The 21338-nt window shown below is 44.1% G+C and overlaps 1 protein-coding gene across 2 annotated transcripts in view; it reads right to left on the bottom strand.

The window, feature by feature from the left end:
* Nucleotides 1–218: 218 nt before the first annotated feature.
* The window catches only part of LOC119176386 (uncharacterized), a 147058-nt gene continuing 125938 nt past the window's right edge, over nucleotides 219–21338 (bottom strand). For both annotated transcript variants that reach the window (XM_037427642.2, XM_075877568.1), the window contains exon 10: nucleotides 219–19555. In XM_037427642.2, coding sequence (XP_037283539.2) covers nucleotides 18984–19555 — 572 coding nt within the window. In that variant the 3' untranslated portion in view covers nucleotides 219–18983. The remainder of the gene's footprint in view (nucleotides 19556–21338) is intronic.

Here is a 21338-nt window from a genome sequence, read left to right as displayed (position 1 = left end):
CCTCAAACCTCAAAAGTGTAATAGTAAAAGAGTAAGCTTGAATGCAAAGCTTTCTCGCCCTTCACACAAGATTGCCCTGTACAAAGAGCCCAAGTGGCTTACATGCGTTGTATTGATCTTATTGTTTATTTGTGCTATGTCTAATGTAATAAGATTGTTATATGTTATGCTTGGAAACTTGAAAAAGACAGTGAAAGAAACAATCAAAAAGATTGAAGTAGTCATTCTCAAATGCACAATTTATTAATAAACAAGATGCATCTTGTACAGCTTATAAGTGAGCATAATATCAATAACAGAAAAAGAAAAACAAATATCTGCCTCCAAACATCTTGGCTAACAAATATACAAGGCCAAGAAGGTCACAGCTAAATTATAGGCAACTAATTAGTCCTATTTGAACTTCCAAAATGTACTCAAAAGTTAAGAAATAAAAATGAAATGAGGAAAAGAGGGGGCGATGAGAGGCTTTATTGCTTTGCATCCTGTTTATAAAAAAAATATACAGATTTTCCACTACACAGACCTAATGCTAGTGAACAGCAGCACAATACAATATCCTACAATAAAGGACAGTGAGAAAAACACCAATGCAATGTTCACAATTACGAAGTACAGTATAACCTCATTACAACAGACCTCCACATAGTGACGAGGATTTCGGTCTGTTGTGAAAGGAGAATGTAAATTCAAGTACTGAAACGAACTGATATGTAAAGCCTGAATGGGTATTATAATTAGAATCACAAGTCATAATCAGATTTATCCTCAACGGAGGCTTTAATAAAATTGATTTTTTTGGAAAATCAAATTTTCAACTTTTGTAGCCCTTTTTCCATCTGTTTCAAAAAATATCCACTGAAAACTACTTTAAAATGCTGTTAAAAAATTGTGCACCTGCCTAGGTGGCAAAATTTATTGCGAAAAGTCGCAAAAAAAAAGTGGTTGATCCTTCTTTTATAGGGATCAGTAAAACACAAAAGTAAATCGTGCCCTCGCAGAAGTAGTTCAATGTTTACTGTACATTGTTAAACGAGAGCTTGCATAATATCTATTGGTATTTGACACCTATAGCACTGCTTAACGTTGATGCTTGCACATGTACGTTTAATCCTGCATCTCTCTCCTGATGATTAATGTCCATCATTAATGATTAAATGAACCCTTGTGGTCATGGGTGCTTGTGGTAGCTGTATTATTTAACTGTGAGAACGAAACCAGAGAAAGCGATGTGCATTAATGATTAAATAAACCCTTGTGGCAGCTGTTGTAGTTAACGGTGAGAGCAAAACAAGAGAAAGCGATGTGACAGCCAGAAGAGCGTGACTGATAGGACGATGAACTTGGGCTAAGGTCGCCTACTCATGGCATGTTGGAGTTATTGAACATCCCTGCCTGACCAGAGGAAAAGTAATGCAGTTGAGTCATCTCTTCCAGCCTGGATTATTCATCCGCTTGCTGCTGCCTTGCCTCAAGCTCTTGTCAGCCACTTGTTTTCTGTCTCAACCGAGGCCAGCACCTTGTTCAGCTTTGCAAGCTCTTCCTGCATGATCAATAGTTCAGCCTCACTCTTTTTCAGACTGTGCTTGAGGGTTGTCTCAGATTGTGATGCCAAACTTAGAAGCTTGCCTAGCTCGGAGACCTTTGTCAATAATGCCTTCTGGCCGGCCTTGAGCCCTTAGATTCGCTCCTGGTTCTCCTTACACTCTGCTTCCTTCTTGCCAAGTTCCGAAGTTAGCGCGTGCGCTTGACTGGCCTCTTGATCACGGTCCTGCTGGGCAAGGGCAAGCTGTGCATGGAGGTCAGCTGCCTGCATTTGTAGCTCGTCCAGCAGTGAGTCCTGGAGTGCACGTTGATGTTTGAGCTCTTCTTTGTGGCTGTGCTGCATGTTTGACAGTGCAGTGTCCCTGTCCAGCAACTGATTTGATTGATTGATATGTGGTGGTTAACGTCCCAAAACCACTATATGATTATGAGAGACGCCGTAATGGAGGGCTCCAGAAATTTCGACCACCTGGGGTTCTTTAACGTGCATCCAAATCTGAGCACACGGGCCTACATTTCCACCTCCATCGGAAATGCAGCCGCCGCAGCCGGGATATGAACTCGCGACCTGCGGGTCAGCAGCCGAGTACCTTAGCCACTAGACCACCACGGCGGGGCTGTCCAGCAACTGCCCTTCAAACTTGGGACACTGCTGCTGCTGATCCTTGAGGTGCTGCTCAGCAACTTCAAGCAGCCTCTCCATGGTACTGCACTCCTGCAAGTCCTCTGTTATCATCTGGTTCAGCTTGAAGACCTGTGCTTTAAGGTTAATTTGCCACTTCAGGACGTCCTGACCTCAATGAAATGTTGGCGCGACTCATCCAGCTTCTTTTCGAACTCCAGAGCATGAGCCTTGGCGTGTCGTGTCTTTTCTTTGGCCGGCTGCGATTATTTGCGAGGCAAGCATAATTAGGGAATGCGAAGTTAAAGCCAGGCGAAGCCAGCGGGTGTCGCAGAGCTATTTTTTTCGTATGGATGGATGCTACAGCAAAAAGGTCACAGCTTACCCAGTGCTAACGCTTGGAGTAAGGTCGCCACCTAGGGGTGTGCTAGAGCTTTGACAGAATTGCAATACTCCTATTGGAAACGTGCCGAATGAGACAGGCTCCTAAAAACAACGCATTAAAGGAACTAATCGTGGATGCCACCACTGGCACCTTGTTGCGTTCACAAAACGTATGACTGTGAGGGCTTCTAGAAGCACCTGCAAGCTGAATGTGCCACGTGGACTTATCTTTGTGGACGTGTGTGGTGCCGAAAGTCGTCGGGGTCTGTCAATTCAAGCTGACGCTATGCGGTGAGGGATGCAAACACGTCATTACTTTCGTACAATGTTTCTTGCCTTTCGCCGCTTTCTATAATTAAAAATAATTCGCTCCTTGCTTTTACATCTACTATTTTACGTTATTAGGCTAACCTTAGATATAGCTAGTAGTCCGTATATCTGACTCCTGACTGAGGACCACTTCTATATCTATTTTCTAGAGTTTTAATTACCACTCCAAAACCCCAAGAAATTAGGATACAGCCTTACAGGCAGTGCCAGTCTACTCTTTACCAGTTGGAAACTTTTTGCGATTGCTTTTCATGCACTCCATCCACCTGATATGTATGTGCTCAACGTAACAATCGCATAGAAGCAGCCGATTAGTTCGCAAAACGGGAGTGCGACCACTCGAAATCAGCAAAAATACAATATTGCGGGCACTTTGAAGCCAACAAAGCAAAACTGAGCGAGAAAGGAAGAAGTTAGGAGAGAATAAATGCGTGAGAAGGAGGGTCATCCAATGCACTAAGCCAGCCTAAGCTCGCAAGATGAGAGGTTCAAAACCGCATAGTTTTTTTTTAGATGAAAAAAAAATCAATTAAAAAAAAAGAGCTCTTGCGGCCTTACTGGTGACCATCTGCCATAATGCACTTCCTCACCAGACCAGGATTGGCCACCCTGGTGCAGTACTTTGCCACTACCTCCCCTATGAAAGTACTAATTAACCCTTGGCCCTCAGTCCCCAGCGGCAGTCAGACCTGTCAGATTTTTAGCGCGCAGCAGAGCGTGCTAAAAATCTCTGGGTCTGGACAGGCCGCCATTGGAATCTGAACTTGGCTATGTTTAGCGCTAGCGCACTATCTGGTGAGGCTAGTCTAGCAGTGCTATTTGAGGAATTAGAGGGTGTTCAATGGGATCTAATAGGGCTCAGCGAAGTTAGGAGGGCAAGTAAGGCTTATACAGTGCTGAAAAACGGACACGTCCTATGCTACCGTGGATTACAGTAAAAACTCTTATCCGGATCTCGTGAACTCTGAAATTTGGTTAACTTGGACACGTGGCGCGGTCCCGGCAAAACTGTGTATATTTCAATGGTGTCAAATGCTCATTAATTCGGAGGGATATACCGGTTAACCATTAATTCGGAGGGCACACCGGTTAACTCGAACGATTCCAGAGAGGGCTATCAGGGCTCCATGCTTTCAATAACCAATTCCGGTTACTGAAAGCATAGAGGGTCGGCTTCGCTGCTGTAACCGATGGCGGAACTAAAGTTTTTGAGAAACCGAAATCGAACGAACAGCAGCAGAATATGATACTTATAATAGTGAATGAGAGGGGAAAGTGGCCAGGTGGAACAAGTCACCACTCGGCAGAAGCGCTTAGGCCGCTGGTGCATCCAGTGTCTGCGAAATGCGCCGCAAATGGCGCGGCATGCATGGACGACGGGACAGTTTGCGCAGTCGCCGCTACCCCAGTTGCCCATGACGCCTATGCTGCTGATTTCTTTCCATTGTGACTTCATGCATTAGGTGTGCAGCTCGGGTACACCAAAAGCGTTGACTGTTGGGCGAGTTGGCGCTTTGGCATAGAAATCGTCGTTACGTTGTCGGGCTGTGTTTTTGCGAGTTAATGATGGTGTGGCTGTCGCTGGTTTGCTGACTTATAATGACATAATATTGCAAGTGCTTGAAGAGGATCAGAATCACTGTTCCGTGAATGACATGCAAGATAAGCTGCGGCATCACACCGTGCAGGAGGCCGCCAAAGCCCTCGCTGTCTTCACGAAGTTCAGCATCAGTTCTCGCGACAGCGAGCGTGCACACCACCACCACATAGGGTTCAAGAAGATCGTTCTAGCACTAATTCTGATGACGAGGCAGACAAAGTTGATGCAGTTTTTCATGAAATAAAAGGTATGTGCCGAGTACATTTTCCTTTTGTTTTGATGGTCCATTCGATAATTTCGAGTTCGGTTAACTCGGACATTTTCACCGGTCCCATGAGATCCAGCCTAATGAGCTTTTACTGTAGTTGACAGAAAAGAACTAGACATGGGGTTTCTTAAACACGAGAATATCGCTGGCAAGTATCACAATTAAGTTCAACAAAATGTACAAGATGACGGTGCCACAAGCCTACGTGCCTACATTGAGCCATGATGATCATTTGGTTGAATGCTTCTATGAAGACGTAGAGTCAGCCATTAATAAAGACACAGTATACTATTATGATGGGCGACGTTATAGCCAAAGTAGGCAAGAAACAAGCTGGAGTCCATGCAGTGGGGGAATATGGCATCAGCTCCAGAAATGCCAGAGGGGACGAAGATGGTGAAAAAATCATAAAAGAGAGCATACGAGCTCCTGAAAGGGCCTTCCATACTAGGTGACATCCTCAGTTTGGGACGTCATTGGACAATTCCTCTACTTTTGCTCAGTCAATCAGGGCCTGTTCGGCCCCAAGGTCGGAGCAGCTAAGCAGCATCACCTCCCAGTCCTCTCGCATAGGGTTGGGGAGGGGAGAAATGGCTGTGTTTAGCTGGCAGGCCCACACCATGTGGTAGACATCGGCTGTCTGCACACAGTACTTGCACCTGCCAGTGACTGTGGGGTCAAAATATTGTAATACCGCCGGGCATAGCAACGTGTTTGTTTGAAGCCGGCATAAAATTCTTCCTCCCGGCTTATCCAGACCCTGAGCAGGGGTTGGATACCGGCGATACTGGGAGCTATAGCATTGCACAAGTTCCTTGTACATGAGCAGCGGTAGTTGCGGGGTCACGTTTAAAGGGCTCAAATGAGGTACCCGGGGAACGAGCGCTCGGGCAGCCGCATCTACAGCCTCGGTCTCTCGAAGTCCTTGATGACCTGGGGTTCATACCACACGTTTCGGGGTGGGTTCAGCGAACCTCGTGCTCGCGCGCAGTTTTTGTAGTCAAGGGGTAAAATTTTTCCAGCCAAGTAGCGGGCGCAAGCTTTTCGAGAATCTGTAATGATTATATTAGAAGCGCAGTGCAAGAGAGCTAACGCTATAGCGACCTCTTCCGCCTGTATTGAGTAGCGAGTTATAAAGGAAATATGTTGAAGCAATACTTTTTTGCAGACTAGTTGGTTCATACTGAAAAATTCAATTTTTCAAGTATAAAGGAAAGGCCATCCACCTGCATTTACTTGTGGAATATTTGTTGTATAGTATCGCCTCAGTCCAGGTCCAACAACGTCCACGTAGTAAACCCGTGTTGCTGCCACACCGCGTTTCCAGTGCCCGAATGTGCACTTCCTGTCTTCCCTACTGCAGCTTCGAGTCCATGGTTTTTGGTAGAGGCTGTACAAAAAGTTTGTGCCTCCAAGGCTCCAGTACCCGAGCGAGAAGGTGTCCCCCTGAAGGCCTCTGCCAAGTCGAGTGTATTGGTTTACTTGATGTGCTCGGATGAGTTCCTGCAGCGAGTTGATCACACCAAGTGCGGTCAAACGCACATTGGATGTAGTGATTGGGAGACACAGAGCCCGTTTGGTGGCCTTACGTATTATTGTGTCTATACTTCGGTATCGTGTTTCGTAAGCTGGAGATAGAGAATAGAGTCCAAGACTCTGCTGGTGACGAAGGCCTGGGAGAGCTGAAGCACATCCCTACCTCGCAGTCCTTTGCACTTATTTGAGACACGGTGAATCATCCGTCCCACTTGTTCGCCAGCCTTTTCGAGTTCGGTGATGGTTGAATCAATTTTGAGGTGACTGTGAATGTACAAGCCAAGGATTATAATATCTTCTGCCTCGCGAATGGGTGCCTCTGAGAGGGTCAGGCATGCGTGTTTTGTCGTTTAGGTTGGCTTTGATATGAACAAATTTAGACTTGGCTGGGGCGCACTGGAGCCCACATGCTGGCGCATATGAGTCGACAGCGTAGGCAGCCTGTTGGAGACTGGCCTCAATTTATCCCTAGTGTCCCTGTGTGCTCTATAATGAAATATCAGCAGCGTATAACGCATGTTAGATGCCTGAGATCTGAGCCAGCTCCCTCGAAAGGTACATCAAGGCAATGTTAAAAAGTAGCGGTGAAAGGACCGCTCCATGTGGTGTGCCTCTCGTGCCTATGAGTTAGGGACAATATTCGTCTTCCTCAATGCAAAGAAGGGCCTCCTTATCGTTTCATTCGCGTGTGGAATGAACAGACTGGACAGCTGGGTTGTCGAGAAACAAGTGAGCCCCGTCGTTTATTCTGCGTTGGTAGTTATAGTCGAAGGTGGAAAGGGTTAGAAAAGGTGAGGGCCAGGAGTACGCACGAGGCAATCATGCATGTAGATAGCACATGTGCTTTCATCAGATATGATACATCCTCCTTCCAAACAGTTGACGAAATTAATGCCGCTGGCTTGTCTGCTGGAACTGCTGGTCATAACCCAGACGCTCTGGAGGCTGCGCGTCTGTCGTCGACTGCGTCTCAGTGGTTGAGGCGACGGCTGCTGAGCTTCCGTGGGCGAGGCTGCGGTGGACAATGACGCCTCACCCTGAAATGGGATGTGGTTGTTGGCAAAATCTTCGTCGTCTGATGAACCAACACTATATGGTTCCTTCGTCGCCAGAAGGTGCCGACGGTTGCGCCTCAGCACGGTGTTGTTCTCTGTGCGTACGTGGAAGGACTGTGGGCCGGCTAATCCGATCACTTTAGCTTTCGTTGCCCATGGTGTCCCATTCAAGCGAACCACGTCATTGTCGCAGAGGCCAAATAGGGTGCGCCTATAATGACTTCTCTGCCGGTGTTTCTTGACGAGCATTGCTGACACTGGATTGAAGTCCGGCAATGGTGTGCGCAGCCGCCTTCCTTGCAAGAGTTCGCCCGGCCATCTTCAACAGGACTCGCCCTGTAATTCAACAAGCCCTGGCAGAAACACTCTCCTGCAGCTTTTGTTTTCTTTAGGATGCGTTTTACAACTTGTACACCCTTTTCTGCGAGCCCGTTCGATTGCGGATACTGCGGGCTTGATTTCACATGCTTAAAGTCGTAACGCTTTGTGAAAATAATGAACTCTTGGCTGCTAAACTGTGGGCCATTATCAGTAGAAACCTCGGCTGGTATGCCGTACCTTGAAAATATTGCACTCAGTCTATTGATGACAGTACTGGCTGTTGTATCGGGCAGTAGCTCCACCTCAGGGAAATTGGACATCAAGTCATAGGCGCACAAATAATGTCTTCCCGAGTACTGAAGGAGATCGACACCGATACGGTACCATGGCTGAGTAGGCGTTGGTTGCATTATTAAAGGCTCCGATAGCTGCTTATAAGCGTATGTCTTGCAAGTTGGACATCTTTCGATCAAGGACTGAATTTCCGAGTTTATATTCGGCCAGTAAACCATTTGTCTTGCTCTAGCTTTACACTTTATCTGGCCAAGATGGCCTGCGTGGATCCGTTTCAAGATGTCGCTACGCATACTTGTCGGTATTACCACTTTAGTGCCTTTTAATAGTATGCCGTTTACTACGGATAGCTTGGCAGCCACCGGTTTCAGGGGGCCATCGACAGGCTCTCCCTTGGCAAGCTTTCTTAGCACTGTGCCAAGATATGGATCGAGAGCTATTTCCTGTGCAAGTTTTCTAGCTATCGTTTCACTTACGAGTGATGATACGACCGTGACGGCATGGATCTCGACGTCACTCGTGCCTGCAGCTCCCTTGATTCCAGGAACAGGTGATCGGGACAGCATATCAGCAAGGGCCATCTGTTTACCAGGAATGTACGTCAGCGGGTAATCATATTTCATCAATCTCAAGAAAAATCATTGTACTCTGGGTGGCATATCGCTTATGCCTTTCTTTGATATGTCTATCAGCGGACTGTGATCACTCTCGAGGGTGATGGGGCAGCCATAAACAAAATGATTGAATTTTTCACAACCAAAAACTGAAGCCAAAGCCTCTTTTTCAATCTGTGAATATCTTTGCTCCGATTCTGTTAAAGCTCTCGACGCATAGGCTACCGGCTGCCAGCAATCTCCATGACGTTGCAGAAGTGCCGCGCCGACCCCGCTTGGAGAGGCATTTGCAGTTACCTTTGTCTCCAGATTTGGATCAAATATAGCAAGCACAGGGGCATTACTTAAATCCCGGCATATAGCCTGCCATTCGCTTTTGTGGTTTGGTGTCCAATCAAAATTGGCACCATGTTTCATGACAGAACGTAAAGTAAACGTACGCTGTGAGAGAGCTGGTAGGTACTTGCTGAAGTAGTTTACTCCCAGTAGCCTTTGGACAGCCAATTTGTCCTGAGGTCTTGGCATTTTCAAAAACCGTCAACAAGATCAGGATTCGGCCTAATATCCTTGTCGCTAATGATGTCACCCAAAAAGAGCACTTCTTGTTGGCCGAAGCGACATTTGGATGCATTGAAGGTGAGGCCTGCTTTTTCAGCTGTTTCTAATGCTCTGCGCAGCCTCTCATCGTGCTCAGCCCTGGTCCCTCCCCAAATTAACACATCATCTACGTACACGCGTACACCAGCAAGACCATCAAAAACCTCGTTAAGGGCCTTTTGAAACACTTCGCTCGCCGACGCTACACCGAACGGTAGACGAAGAAAGCGATACCGGCCGAAAGGCGTCGCGAATGTGCATATCTTCGACAATTGTTCGTCTAATGCGATTTGATGAAATCCCGCATTTGCGTCGAGCCACGAGAAGAACTTCGCGTCTGTCAAGTCTGCTTCAATATCCTCTCGGCACGGCATTTGGTAGTGTTCCCTCTTGATGCATCTAGGGTCCATGCAGACCCGCAATTTGCAGTCTTTCTTTAGTACAATGACATGGGGGCTCACCCAATCTGTGGGGCTGCTGACCTTCTGGATGATGCCTTCCTTTTCCATTCTGTCTAGTTCAGAACGTAGAGGCTCACGCAGGGACAGGGGAACCATCCGAGCTGGCTGGACGACTGGCACGACATCCATGTGCAGCTCAATCTTGTATTCACGTGGGGCACATCCTGTTACGTGGAAAAGACGTGGAAACTCCTTGACAATTTCTTCGGTGTCGTTTTTAGTCACGTTGTCAACAGCCCACTGTATGATTTCAAGCTTCTCGCTGGTGTCCAATCCTAAGATAGTGCTGTGGTCCTGCTTTACTACAAAAAATTCTGCGCACACCTTGCGACCACCAATCTCAATAAGCGCTGAAAACTTGCCGATGTGCTAGATCATGTTGCCACCATATGATCTCAGAACTGTGCTACTGGGCATCAGGGTTGTCATCTTGAGCTTGCGAAACATTGAAAGTGGCAGAACATTGGCCTGCGATCCTGTGTCCACCTTAAAGGGGATGTACTTGCTGCCAATGCATGTGTTCACACGCCAGTCCCGTTCTCTGCTTGCGCAAATGCTGGCGACATTCAGTACTTCGAAGTCGTCGCTCTGATGTTGCACTTCATACACGTGCTCTTTCTCACTGCAACAAGACGCGAAGCGGTTGCCGCCATTTCACGAGTAACATACTTTTCCGCATGCCGGGCAGCATCTGTGGGCATGCCTTCAATTGCAACGATTGCATTTTAGGTTGTTCCTGGACCCTCTAGGGGTGCTCTTACTGGCTGTGACAGCGTTCATATCGAGTTCTTCTTTTGTTTCTGCCAGAATTCATTTTGACGAGCTGATGTTTCCGCCGCCTTTCAAAGAATGATTACTTTTTCCAAGGTCAAGCTTCTCTCTGAGCATTTTTTCTCGAAGCCTTATCGAGTTTGTTCCAAAAACAATTTGGTCTTGCACCATGTCATCCGCCATGGTCCCGAAGTTGCAGTGCTGCGCTTGTTTTTTAAGCTCGCGTAGAAACTGCTCAAAGGGCTCCGCCTCACCTTGACTACGGAAACGGAACACGTATCGCTCGTGTATTTCATTTTGTTGCTCCAGGCAGTAATCTTCGAATTTGGAAAGTACGGTGTTGAAATCCTCCTTGTTTTCTTCTCCGCTGAACACCAAATTGTTGAAAATGTCCAAGGCTTCCTCCCCCGCAACGCTGAGGAGCAGGGCCGTTTTCACTGCTGCCGACCTCGGATTAGCTTGGCGTGCCGTCGCTTGCAGAAAAAACTCGAACTGCTGACGAAACTGCGTCCAGTTCCTTCCTCCATCAGCTGTCAAACGTAGCGGTTCAGGCGGCCTCAGGTGATCCATGTTGTTGCTCATACGTTGGCCATTTCTGACACCATATTTCATTCGCGAGTGGAGTGAACAGACTGGACAGCTGGGTTGTCGAGAAACAAGTGAGCCCCATCGTTTATTCTGCGTAGGTAGTTATAGTCGAAGGTGGAAAGGGTTAGAAAAGGTGAGGGCCAGGAGTATGCACGAGGCAATCATGCATGTAGATAGCACATGTGCTTTCATCAGATACGATACACTTATCAGACAGAAAACCTCGTATGTAGGAAAAGGTCTTCTCACTGCAGCTTATGGTGTTTAGAGTAGCTAGGATAGCCCTATGTTTCATGTTGCCGAAGGCACCTTATAGGTCTAGGGCAAGGACGCCCTTATCGTTGCTGCACATAGTTTCAGGCTGTATTACTTCATAGTGAAGTTGTAATAAAACGTGTAGGACCGGTTTGTGTGGTCCGAAGCCATACATTGTGTCAGCAAAGGCACCTGTGCGCTCGAGATACCAGCGTTCTCGAGCCATTGTTTCCATAAGCTTTCCTGTGCAGGATGTAAGAGAAATGAGACCCAGGTTATCTGTGTTTATAGGTTTACCTGACTTTGGTATAAAAGTGGGAGGTCATCTTAATACATAAGAAAGGAGATGACAAGGACTTGAAGAATTACAGGCCGATTAGCTTGCTCTCTGTAATATACAAGCTATTTACAAAAGTAATTGCGAACAGAGTAAAGAAAACATTAGAATTCAATCAACCAAAGGAACAAGCAGGATTTCGAACAGGCTACTCAACAATCAACCACATTCATACTATCAATCAGTAATATTTACCGCGTGCTTACAGGAGGTTTTCAGAAGCCTAGAATGGGAACAGTTAGGGATAAGAGTTAATGGAGAGTACCTTAGTAACCTGCGCTTCGCCGATGACATTGAATGGCTGAGTAACTCAGGCGACGAATTGCAACTCATGATTACGGAGTTAGACAAGGAGAGCAGAAAGGTAGGTCTTAGAATGAATCTGCAGAAAACGAAAGTAATGTACAACAACCTCGGAAAAGAGCAGCGCTTCGAGATAGGTAATAGTGCACTTCAAGTTGTAAAAGACTATGTCTACTTAGGGCAGGTAATAACCGCGGAGCCGAACCACGAGATTGAAGTAACTAGAAGAATAAGGCAAGACCACTTCACTAGCAGACATGTGAAAGCGAAGAAGTCGTAATGTGCTTCATTGAAAGCGATGAATTATATGGCCCATTGGTTCCTTAAAACCACAGACGAGCATTCTGCACATTCGCAGCAGCCAAGCATAGCAGCGGCGACCAGGGTTAGTGCGTCAGCGCCCCGTAACGCAAGACCAAGCACAGTGCATGCCGATTTTCTGTTGCCGTAGCTAGGCATAACCAATTATTAACGAACCAAAAGTTGGCAGCCTTCGTTCTTAAATCGGTACGTTGATATCCGTGACGAGATGTTCCCGTCTCGAAAGTAGTATACCAAGCTAGCAATGTTTGAAGTTAGAAGTTATTGATTTTGGGACTTCCATAGCAAAAAAAAAAAAAAAAAAAAAAAAAAAAAAAAAAAAAAAAAAAGTTCGCCGTAAAGGTGTCTCAGCTCCCTTGCTGGCCTCACATTTTAGTCAATTATTATCTAAATGTCCATTGTACCTAAATACGCAGTAACCCAAGTTCAATCAATGGAACAAATATGGAGATTGCCATAATGTAGTATCCAAATGTCTATTCTAAGCAGATCCATTGTAACGAGGTTATACTGTGCTAGCTAAGCACAATACCAGTCACAACATAATGTTCAGTATATATATACATCATGTTATTACACAACTACATAGCCTAGGAAACTAAAAGGCAATAATAACATGCGCTTAAAGTGAGACAAACGGTATGAACTACAATGTTTCATAGGCTATGCAATAAAGACATTTTCGTTTCATTGCTGACAACAGAGAAAAATGAGGGAGGGTGCAATGTGGAAAGGACACTTTCAAAGAATTTTTCAAATAGCAAAAAAAAAAGTCCGCCGTAAAGTGTCTCAGCTCCCTTGCTGGCCTCACATTTTAGTCAATTAATATCGAAATGTCCATTGTACCTAAACACCTAGTAAACCAAGTTCAATCAATGAAACAAATATGGAGGTTGCCATAATGTAGTATCCAAATGTCTATTCTAAGCAGATCCATTGTAATGAGGTTATACTGTGCTAGCTAAGCACAATACCAGTCACAACATAATGTTCAGTATACATATACATCATGTAATTACACTACATAACCTAGTAAACTAAAAGGCAATAACATGTGCTTAAAGTGAGACAAACGGTATGAACTACAATGTTTCATAGGCTATGCAATAAAGACATTTTCGTTTCATTCCTGACAACAGAGAAAAATGAGGGAGGGAGCAATGCAAAAAGGACACTTTCAAAGCATTTTTCATATCAATCGACATGAGGTTAGTTTGCACTGCCTCTTAACCAGCGAGCACCATCTAGCATTAGGCATTAAGTAAGAGCTCCCTGATACAGCACAACCCCAAAAAGACGTAGACATTTTTCTCTAAAATAGGCAAACAATCAGGACATCCATGTGAGCAGAGGACAGCTACTTTAAACAGCTGAAAGGGCAAGGCTGTTTCACACGAAAATTGCAAGTATACAAACACAAAGTGAAATCAACTCATGGTGTTTTTTCCCTTTCCCATTACAATCCCGAGAGAGGAGATGCTAATCTGAATATTCGTTGCGAGATCAAGCAGTGACTGTGTGAATGAAGCATAGTGTGGATGCCTCGTTGTACTATCAGATAGTGCCTCAATGGATCATGGCCTGTATTTCCTCAAAACTTTATCCTACGATTGTCGCACACTTGGTTAAATTTTGCCTCTCTTTCTTCTCTCTTTTTTTTCTCAATATACAGAGGCATTTGGCCCAGCGTTAAAAGATTAGTGACTGCAAGCGCACCGAATAGTCACTCCCCATTGGCAACTATTTCAATTCCAACCCTGTTTTCTGCTTAAGGGGAGATGCGGGTCGAAAAACGCGAGTTTTTTCAAAATTACAGATTTTTTATTTTCGCCTGTTTTGATAAGATTAGTACCTCTATTGTTATGGAAAAAAAACAGATCGAGACTTAACTGGAAATGCTTTAAAATTGCATATAATGAGCACAAGGTGCCTGTTAAAAGGTCCAAAAAGTGCAGTCTTCGAGCACCTTGCCGCCGATAATGCGCCGCCGCTTCCCATTGTTGATCGCATGAGTCGAAGAGTCGAGCCTAACTTTTCAAATAACAGTTTCCCTCGCTGATGCAGCACAAAAAATAATAAAAATAAGCACGCTTCTGCGCGTTTTTCGAGTGCCCCGACTGGCTTATTACGCGTTACGGATTAGGGACCGCCATTGGCCGCTGCACGCCTGTATGCGCTGTAAAACCTATTTGCGGGGTCCATGTCTTGTCGAGCAGCGCAGCTGGACAATGCTTTTTTCATGTAATTATCTCCGTTATGAATGAAAAAATGAATTGCTCGCAAGTGAAAGTCGTTGTGTGGCGTGCTCTGTAGAAATAGGCTACGAGCAGCTGGTCTGATTTGCGGCAGTTATAATTTTTTGGCTTGCAAAAAAAAAGCCAATGCGTCAAAAGTTACTCACACCCACCAGCGGGAAAGTTCGTGATGCGGCAATGGATGATGTCAGCGCCAATCTTGCGAGGTTGAAAGAGCTCACAGTGAGAGAACTTAGAAGGGACGACATTGCCATTATGTACGATGGTATGTGGCACAAACATGGCCGCAAAATGGCATGACACTGGACTTAGTTTGGATTTCGCAGTCCTGTCGAACTTCTTCCTAGCTTGCAGTTGGCACAAGGCTCTTCCAGATGGAGCGGAAGTTTGGCAAGTGTTTCATGGCCCTGTCTGTGAGCGAAATGTCTGTGAGGAGTCGGCTCGAAAAAGACGAGAGGGACAAACTCACGGTTCTGGCGTATTTTAGTTGCAGTGGCCACTACAAGAAGGATTGTTCTGTTTGGTGTGCAAATTTCATCAGATTTAATGATATCTTTCATAAACAAAAACTCAATTTTAAATTTAAAATTCGTTTTTCTCACAATGCAAATTTTGCCAACTGTTCCAATGTGCCCTTCTTTTTTTCGGGCACTTCTAGTGATCGGGTCTGCGTAAAATTTTGCTCAAACTTTTTTCCAAAGTATGACAAATGCAATTATCTAGTTTAAATTCCAATATTTTATTGTATAATAAAAAAATTGTATGTAACCTTTACTAGGATAGGTGAAATGTAGTTTTTTTACGTCTATTATTTTTCATGTGTATTAGATATTTTGTATGTGCTTCCTAATTAGTTATCTGCATTCTACACTTTATTTGAAATATTATGAACTATGAATAGTAAAAAAATTACAGAAGTTTAGGGATGAAAAGAGGGGGGTAAAAGGGTTAAGATTTTTCACTTTTTCATGTTGCAGAGCTAAAAGTGTGTAACTTGCAAGAAAACTAATTATATATTTGAAATCAGCATAAAAAGTTCCACAAACAGCTCAAATTTCCTAGCTCTAGGGTGAATATTTAAAAAAGTGTCTTCGAGTAGCATCTCCCCTTAAACCACATGATGAAAAGATTTATGCAAAACGATTACTTGTGTTCCTACTCAAGTCATGCAACTCTTTGCAGCTACATGTTCAGTACTTTGCAACCTCTGCGCCTGCACAAGACAACGCTAAGTGTTGTAAAGAACACTTGTGAGCAATAACAAAAACACTCATACCATATTGTCTCAAACACATAATTACTACAGTGAAGTCACAGCATTACTACTATGCAGCCATTACAAAAAGGCTACTTAGTGTTTTAAATAAGTGCTCACAGACAGAAAAAAGTGGTGTAAAGTACTGCATGAACATCACATGAAAGTCTAGTCAAAACATTGAAGGGCACCCAGACATACTTGGAAATTACAAAAAAATGTGACATGTTGATTACATGACACAGGTTGTATTTGTAGAGTATGAAAGAAGCATGGTGCGGCAACAGTTCGCGTAACAAAAAGATGGCCTAGCACCCTTTCTTTCAATGAAGCTCCACGTCAAAAAAGACACAATTACCCATATACAATACATGCTGCTGCTGATGTTGCGCCATGGCACGACTGAACTATAACTCAATGCAGAGAGTGTAAGGCTGCCACTGGAGCAGTCGAGAAGTGAAATAGGAAAAGAATGAAAAATAGAAGCAAAAAAGTAGACAGGGCTAGTCATGGGAGCATGACATGGTTTCTTGGCTTTAGTACATAGAACACAGTGATGAATTGCCTTTTACAGATGCTAGCAAAAAAAAAAGGGAGTGGAGAGACGATGCTTGGCAATGCTTAGTGTCTTTACTAAACCATGCCGTCCTCTAGTGCCCAACTATGTCCGTTTTCACCTGGCTTTCAGGTATGCATCTCTTTGCATTTCAATGCTGAGGCTTCTCCTCAACTATACTGTATATTGGCCTTTACAACGCTAAGTCAGCTAAAGCCCCACATAAGTTTGTTGGTTCACACAAAGTTTCATACGCAGAACTATATTGAGAATTTTTAATCATCGTCAATAACTGGGACAATAATTAGAGAAAATACAGTTATACCTTTTTAGAAGAGATACGTACCGAGGGGCAGCTCTTGTCCTTTATATCAGGTGTGTCATCAGCTTAATACCAGGTTCCCATTTTCTGATCAAGCCCTAGTTTAGCTATTCTCTCTTATGCCCGATTGTCTCTTGTATCAGTGCCACTTAGTCAGCTAAAGCCCCACATAAGTTTGTTGGTTCACACAAAGTTTCATACGCAGAACTATATTGAGAATTTTTAATCATCGTCAATAACTGGGACAATAATTAGAGAAAATACAGTTATACCTTTTTAGAAGAGATACGTACCGAGGGGCAGCTCTTGTCCTTTATATCAGGTGTGTCATCAGCTTAATACCAGGTTCCCATTTTCTGATCAAGCCCTAGTTTAGCTATTCTCTCTTATGCCCGATTGTCTCTTGTATCAGTGCCACTTATAAAAAATTCGTTATCTCATTATCTGCCAATTTTTATCAAATTAAAAAAAGAGAGAAAGGGACGGAGCTCTCAAGGTGTTTTTTTTTTTCATTGCCTCTTACAAAGGAGTTGAACTGTACTTGCCCTTGTTCAGACACTTACATGAGTCTCATAGTTTTTGCTTGTGAAACCTGCAATATTTTTTTAACCCCGCTGTATTTCTTGTATTTAGTTTCATGTAACAGAAGTACAGTTACAGTCTATGACCTTGAGATCTATATATTCTAGTATACCATTGTGTTGCATTATACTTTGTCCTATTAAACCATATTCACATACAAAACTCATTCATTGACACACAGATACCATGGGTTTAGGCTACCATTTCGTAGCAATAAGTGCTAATTATATGCTAATCTTGTCTAACATGCTACATACTGCTATATAATGACGTTGAGAACTTCGGCAAAATGTCACTCTCACTACTAACAAAGTGTGAAAGAAAACTAGCATTTCAAAAGGCATCGCTACAAAATAGTGGCCCACAATGGCATCCAAGTCACAGGTTTCAACAACAGCTATCAGCTGTCAATCACAACACATTTTCACTGTCAGTCCAGCTACACAAGTGTGTATCGACAGCTCTAGGCAAATTTCGCAACGAATATTGTCTAGCATGAAGGGAACTGAGAAACACAAAAAAGGAAAGGATATAATGCGAGACAACTGTGTTCAAACTTTCTCATTCCCTTCAAAAAGCACAAATCGGCCCCTCGCAGTGCACTCCTGTTTCTAGTACACAAATGCAGAAAACAAGTTTCTAGATGTTCTCGTTTTTCCTAGTAACGATCATTCAAAACATGCAGGCAGTTTCGCAGAGGAGTCCGAACATGCTACCTAACTGCAACAGTAAATTTAAATGGATTTTTTTAGAAGCTCAATGACTGAGCTTCGAATTGAGCAAAGCTCAATGAAAAATGAATAACTGTTCTTCAGAACTGCATCAATATAAATGTCACAAAAACATCATGGCCCATAATTCAAAGAGTATTGTATCATACTAACAAATGTGTTACTATAGCAAATATCTGACGAGTACCATCGTACTGTAACATTAGAAAAAAAATGCAAAAAAAAAACATTCAGCAGAAGAATTGGTGCCTGAAAAGCATGACACAGGCAGTCCTAAACATGCTCACAACTACACAATAAAATATGCTACGATGCTGAGCTCATCACTGCTAAAAGCAATAAAAACCTAGGGTGCACCCATACACAATATTTCACTCAAAAAAACAATGCAGCCAAGGGAAAAAAGTTCAATATGCTTCAGACAATAATAATATAGCAATAGTGTCAAAATGTCTACTTCGCAGAACTGTAAACACCCCACCAAAAATACGGCAGGAGTCTTAATAAAATTTCCGCTTTTTTGAACTGCGTGATAAATACAGTACGTGTATATAAAGAAAATAAAAAAAAACATCCAGTTACGTTGGAGCCCTAGCTCAAAAGGATACCAGTCAATATACGTAATACACAATCTGACAAAATTGTACAGAGTCACAACTGCCATACATGCATCATCATTTTGCACAAATATCCTCCTTACATATGACACCTAAGCTGCCATCTTCATAGACTGAAGAACAAACACTTTTACTAGCCGATTTCTAGCCCTGTGTGTGTCTAATATGCATAACACACCCCAGACTGAGAGAGCGCATGGACGGCCACAGTGTGACAGCCAGGTAAAACAAAAATACTATACACAGCAAACTGAAATGAGCTATGTAAAAAAATCTGATGCTCAACAAGAGTTAGATAAATTATTCATTCTGGGAGCTACATGCACAGACTTTAATGTCTGTGGCAGCCCAGTTTCATGGCAACACTCAAAATAAGCACTGCAATTGCTCCAGTGCTCAATGACACCCACTTAGCAGGGAGGCTTTCATACTTTTTAAAATAATGCTGGCTCTTTTTGTAATCTCACTGAGCCTGGGAATAGGCACCAGGAGGATAACCTTGCTGCTCATATGTGCCATAAGCAGCAGCCTGCTGACCAGCTGGCTGAGGAGCACGGTAGTGACTGTAGCCAGGGTATCCTGCAGGGTAACGAAGTGGTGCTGCTGTGCCCCCTTGAGAGTATGCACCAAGATAAGCACCTCCTTGGGGGTAACTTCCACTTGGCCCATAGCCATAAGCCACACCATAGCCTTGTGGGTAGCCTTGGCTGTACTGTGCATAGCCAGCAGAAGCAGAGGTTGTAGCAGGGTAAGCAGCTGCCGGAGGAGCAGCACCTGCTGCTCCAGCAGGTGGGGCCCCTGGAAAGCCAGGTGATCCAGCTGCCTGATAGGGAGTTGCAGGATAACTACTCTGGGCGGCCATCTTGTGGCCTGGATACGGGCTGCTCGGGTGTGGGGTGCTGGCAGGGGACGGCTGAGAAGGTGGTCGTTGCTGTGGTGGGGTCTGGGATGGGCCCACCTGAGGTGAATAGCCTCCATATGGGCTACCGGCAGGTCCTCCACTAGGCTGATGCTGCTGTGATCCCATGGCGGCACCTAAAACGGAGTCAGCCTCATTTGAAGCATTGATTGCAAGGCCACAGACGGTAATGTGTGGAATGAAGAAATGCACAGAAAACTGTTGAACAGACTTGTATACACAAGGCCAGCATCCATAGTGCTATAAGTAAATGTATGCACTCTCCACCACACACTTGTCCCTTTGAAAAAGATTCGGCATTTCAGTGATGGGAATGCCTTCCAGCATTATGGAGCAGCCATTGGAGCAGGTAAAGTCTGTTTTTAGAGCAGCTACCTCTGGGTTTGGAGCACCCATGGGCTTTTCATGACACCCACATTAGAAGAAAATTTAGCTTTAATTTAGTTTAATGTTCTCTCAGTTTACATAATCATTTATACAGAAGCAGTAAGCCCACAAAATAAACACAAAATAAACAAAATTAGGATCCTATACAGAAGTGGTGACATCAAACACTAAAAGGACCAACAAGCTAACAGCAGCATTGAGTTCTAGCAGTGTGTGCACAGACTCACTCACATAGGCGTGTGCACACCATGGGGAGACAAGGGTGGGTCGGGAGGAGGCGGCACAAAGCCGGCCTCATATATTGACATACTAGAGGGGGGGCGAGAGGGAGGCTCAAAGTCATCCCCTTACATTGAGATAACTGGGAGGAGGGCACTGCGACGAACCTTCACCCATCCCTGAAGGAGAACTTCGTGAACACTAATGTCGCTGCCCCCCCCCCCCCCCCCACACTCATTGAAAGGTTGTTACAGTAAAAAATTGTTAATACGTACATACACACCGAGACTGCGCAATAAGCATAACTGCGCAATAAGCATAATATGCATTAATCACAAAATACCAATTCTCTACATGCGCCATCGCCGCTCAGGAAATAAAAACTGTGCCACAGTGAATATTACCTAAAGTGCTCACTACAAAGTAATTTCTGTTTGCTAATTTTCAGAAATAATTGGAACTCCCGCACGGCCGTCCGATGACACATGGTGGCGAGCGACATCAAGGAGCATTTCAAAAATACTGCGGAGTTCGGGATACGCAGCCGATGCAGCGACTGCAGGGGTGCAAAAGCCAAATAGAATATAGAGTAATTTTTGGAGCTGCAGAACCTTACTTTTGGAGCACTAAAATGCAAATTCGAAGCAGGTTACGGGAAATAAAACATGTATTTTTTTTATCACGCAAGACCGAATTTGGAGCAAAGAAGGCTTACACTTAGAAAAACAAAGCATGTGCAAGCCATTCAACATCACCTAGATCATGCGGAGTAAACATGGGCACTGCTGTTTCAATAGAACTACTATTTACATCTACCCCATTAAGCAAACAATGATAAAGTATACATAGCACTTGGTCCATCTGTCAAATCCTTTGACAGAATCCGTGAATTTAAATGTAAATCTACCAACTAGGAGACTTTGAAATTCAAGGGTTTCGTGAAACTGAAAAGTAAGGGTTTTACTTTTTTTTAGGGCTGCAGAAGTGTCATACACTGCTCCAACTGATTGCCAGTAACTTCAGTAACTTTTTCACATGTCAGCGATCATACTAGTGCTCACAACTATGCGGTAGTATACACACATGAGTAATTAAAAAAATTTGCTGTCCCATGATTAGTGCTAACAGCCCCCTCCAAATCATAATACGCTTTTCTGCAGGGCACTGGTACATTGCAGCGAAGGTGGTTTAAGCCATGTTCTGTACGGGTTAGAACAAAGTAAAAAAATTTTCAAACACCGCTATGCCCCTCACTCCTCTTTTCCTTTTTTTTTACGATGGGGTAAGTTTTAA

The sequence above is a fragment of the Rhipicephalus microplus genome, chromosome X (assembly GCF_043290135.1).
Source record: "Rhipicephalus microplus isolate Deutch F79 chromosome X, USDA_Rmic, whole genome shotgun sequence".
NCBI classification, from domain to species: domain Eukaryota; kingdom Metazoa; phylum Arthropoda; class Arachnida; order Ixodida; family Ixodidae; genus Rhipicephalus; species Rhipicephalus microplus.
This window is presented reverse-complemented; position numbering and strand designations above follow the sequence as displayed.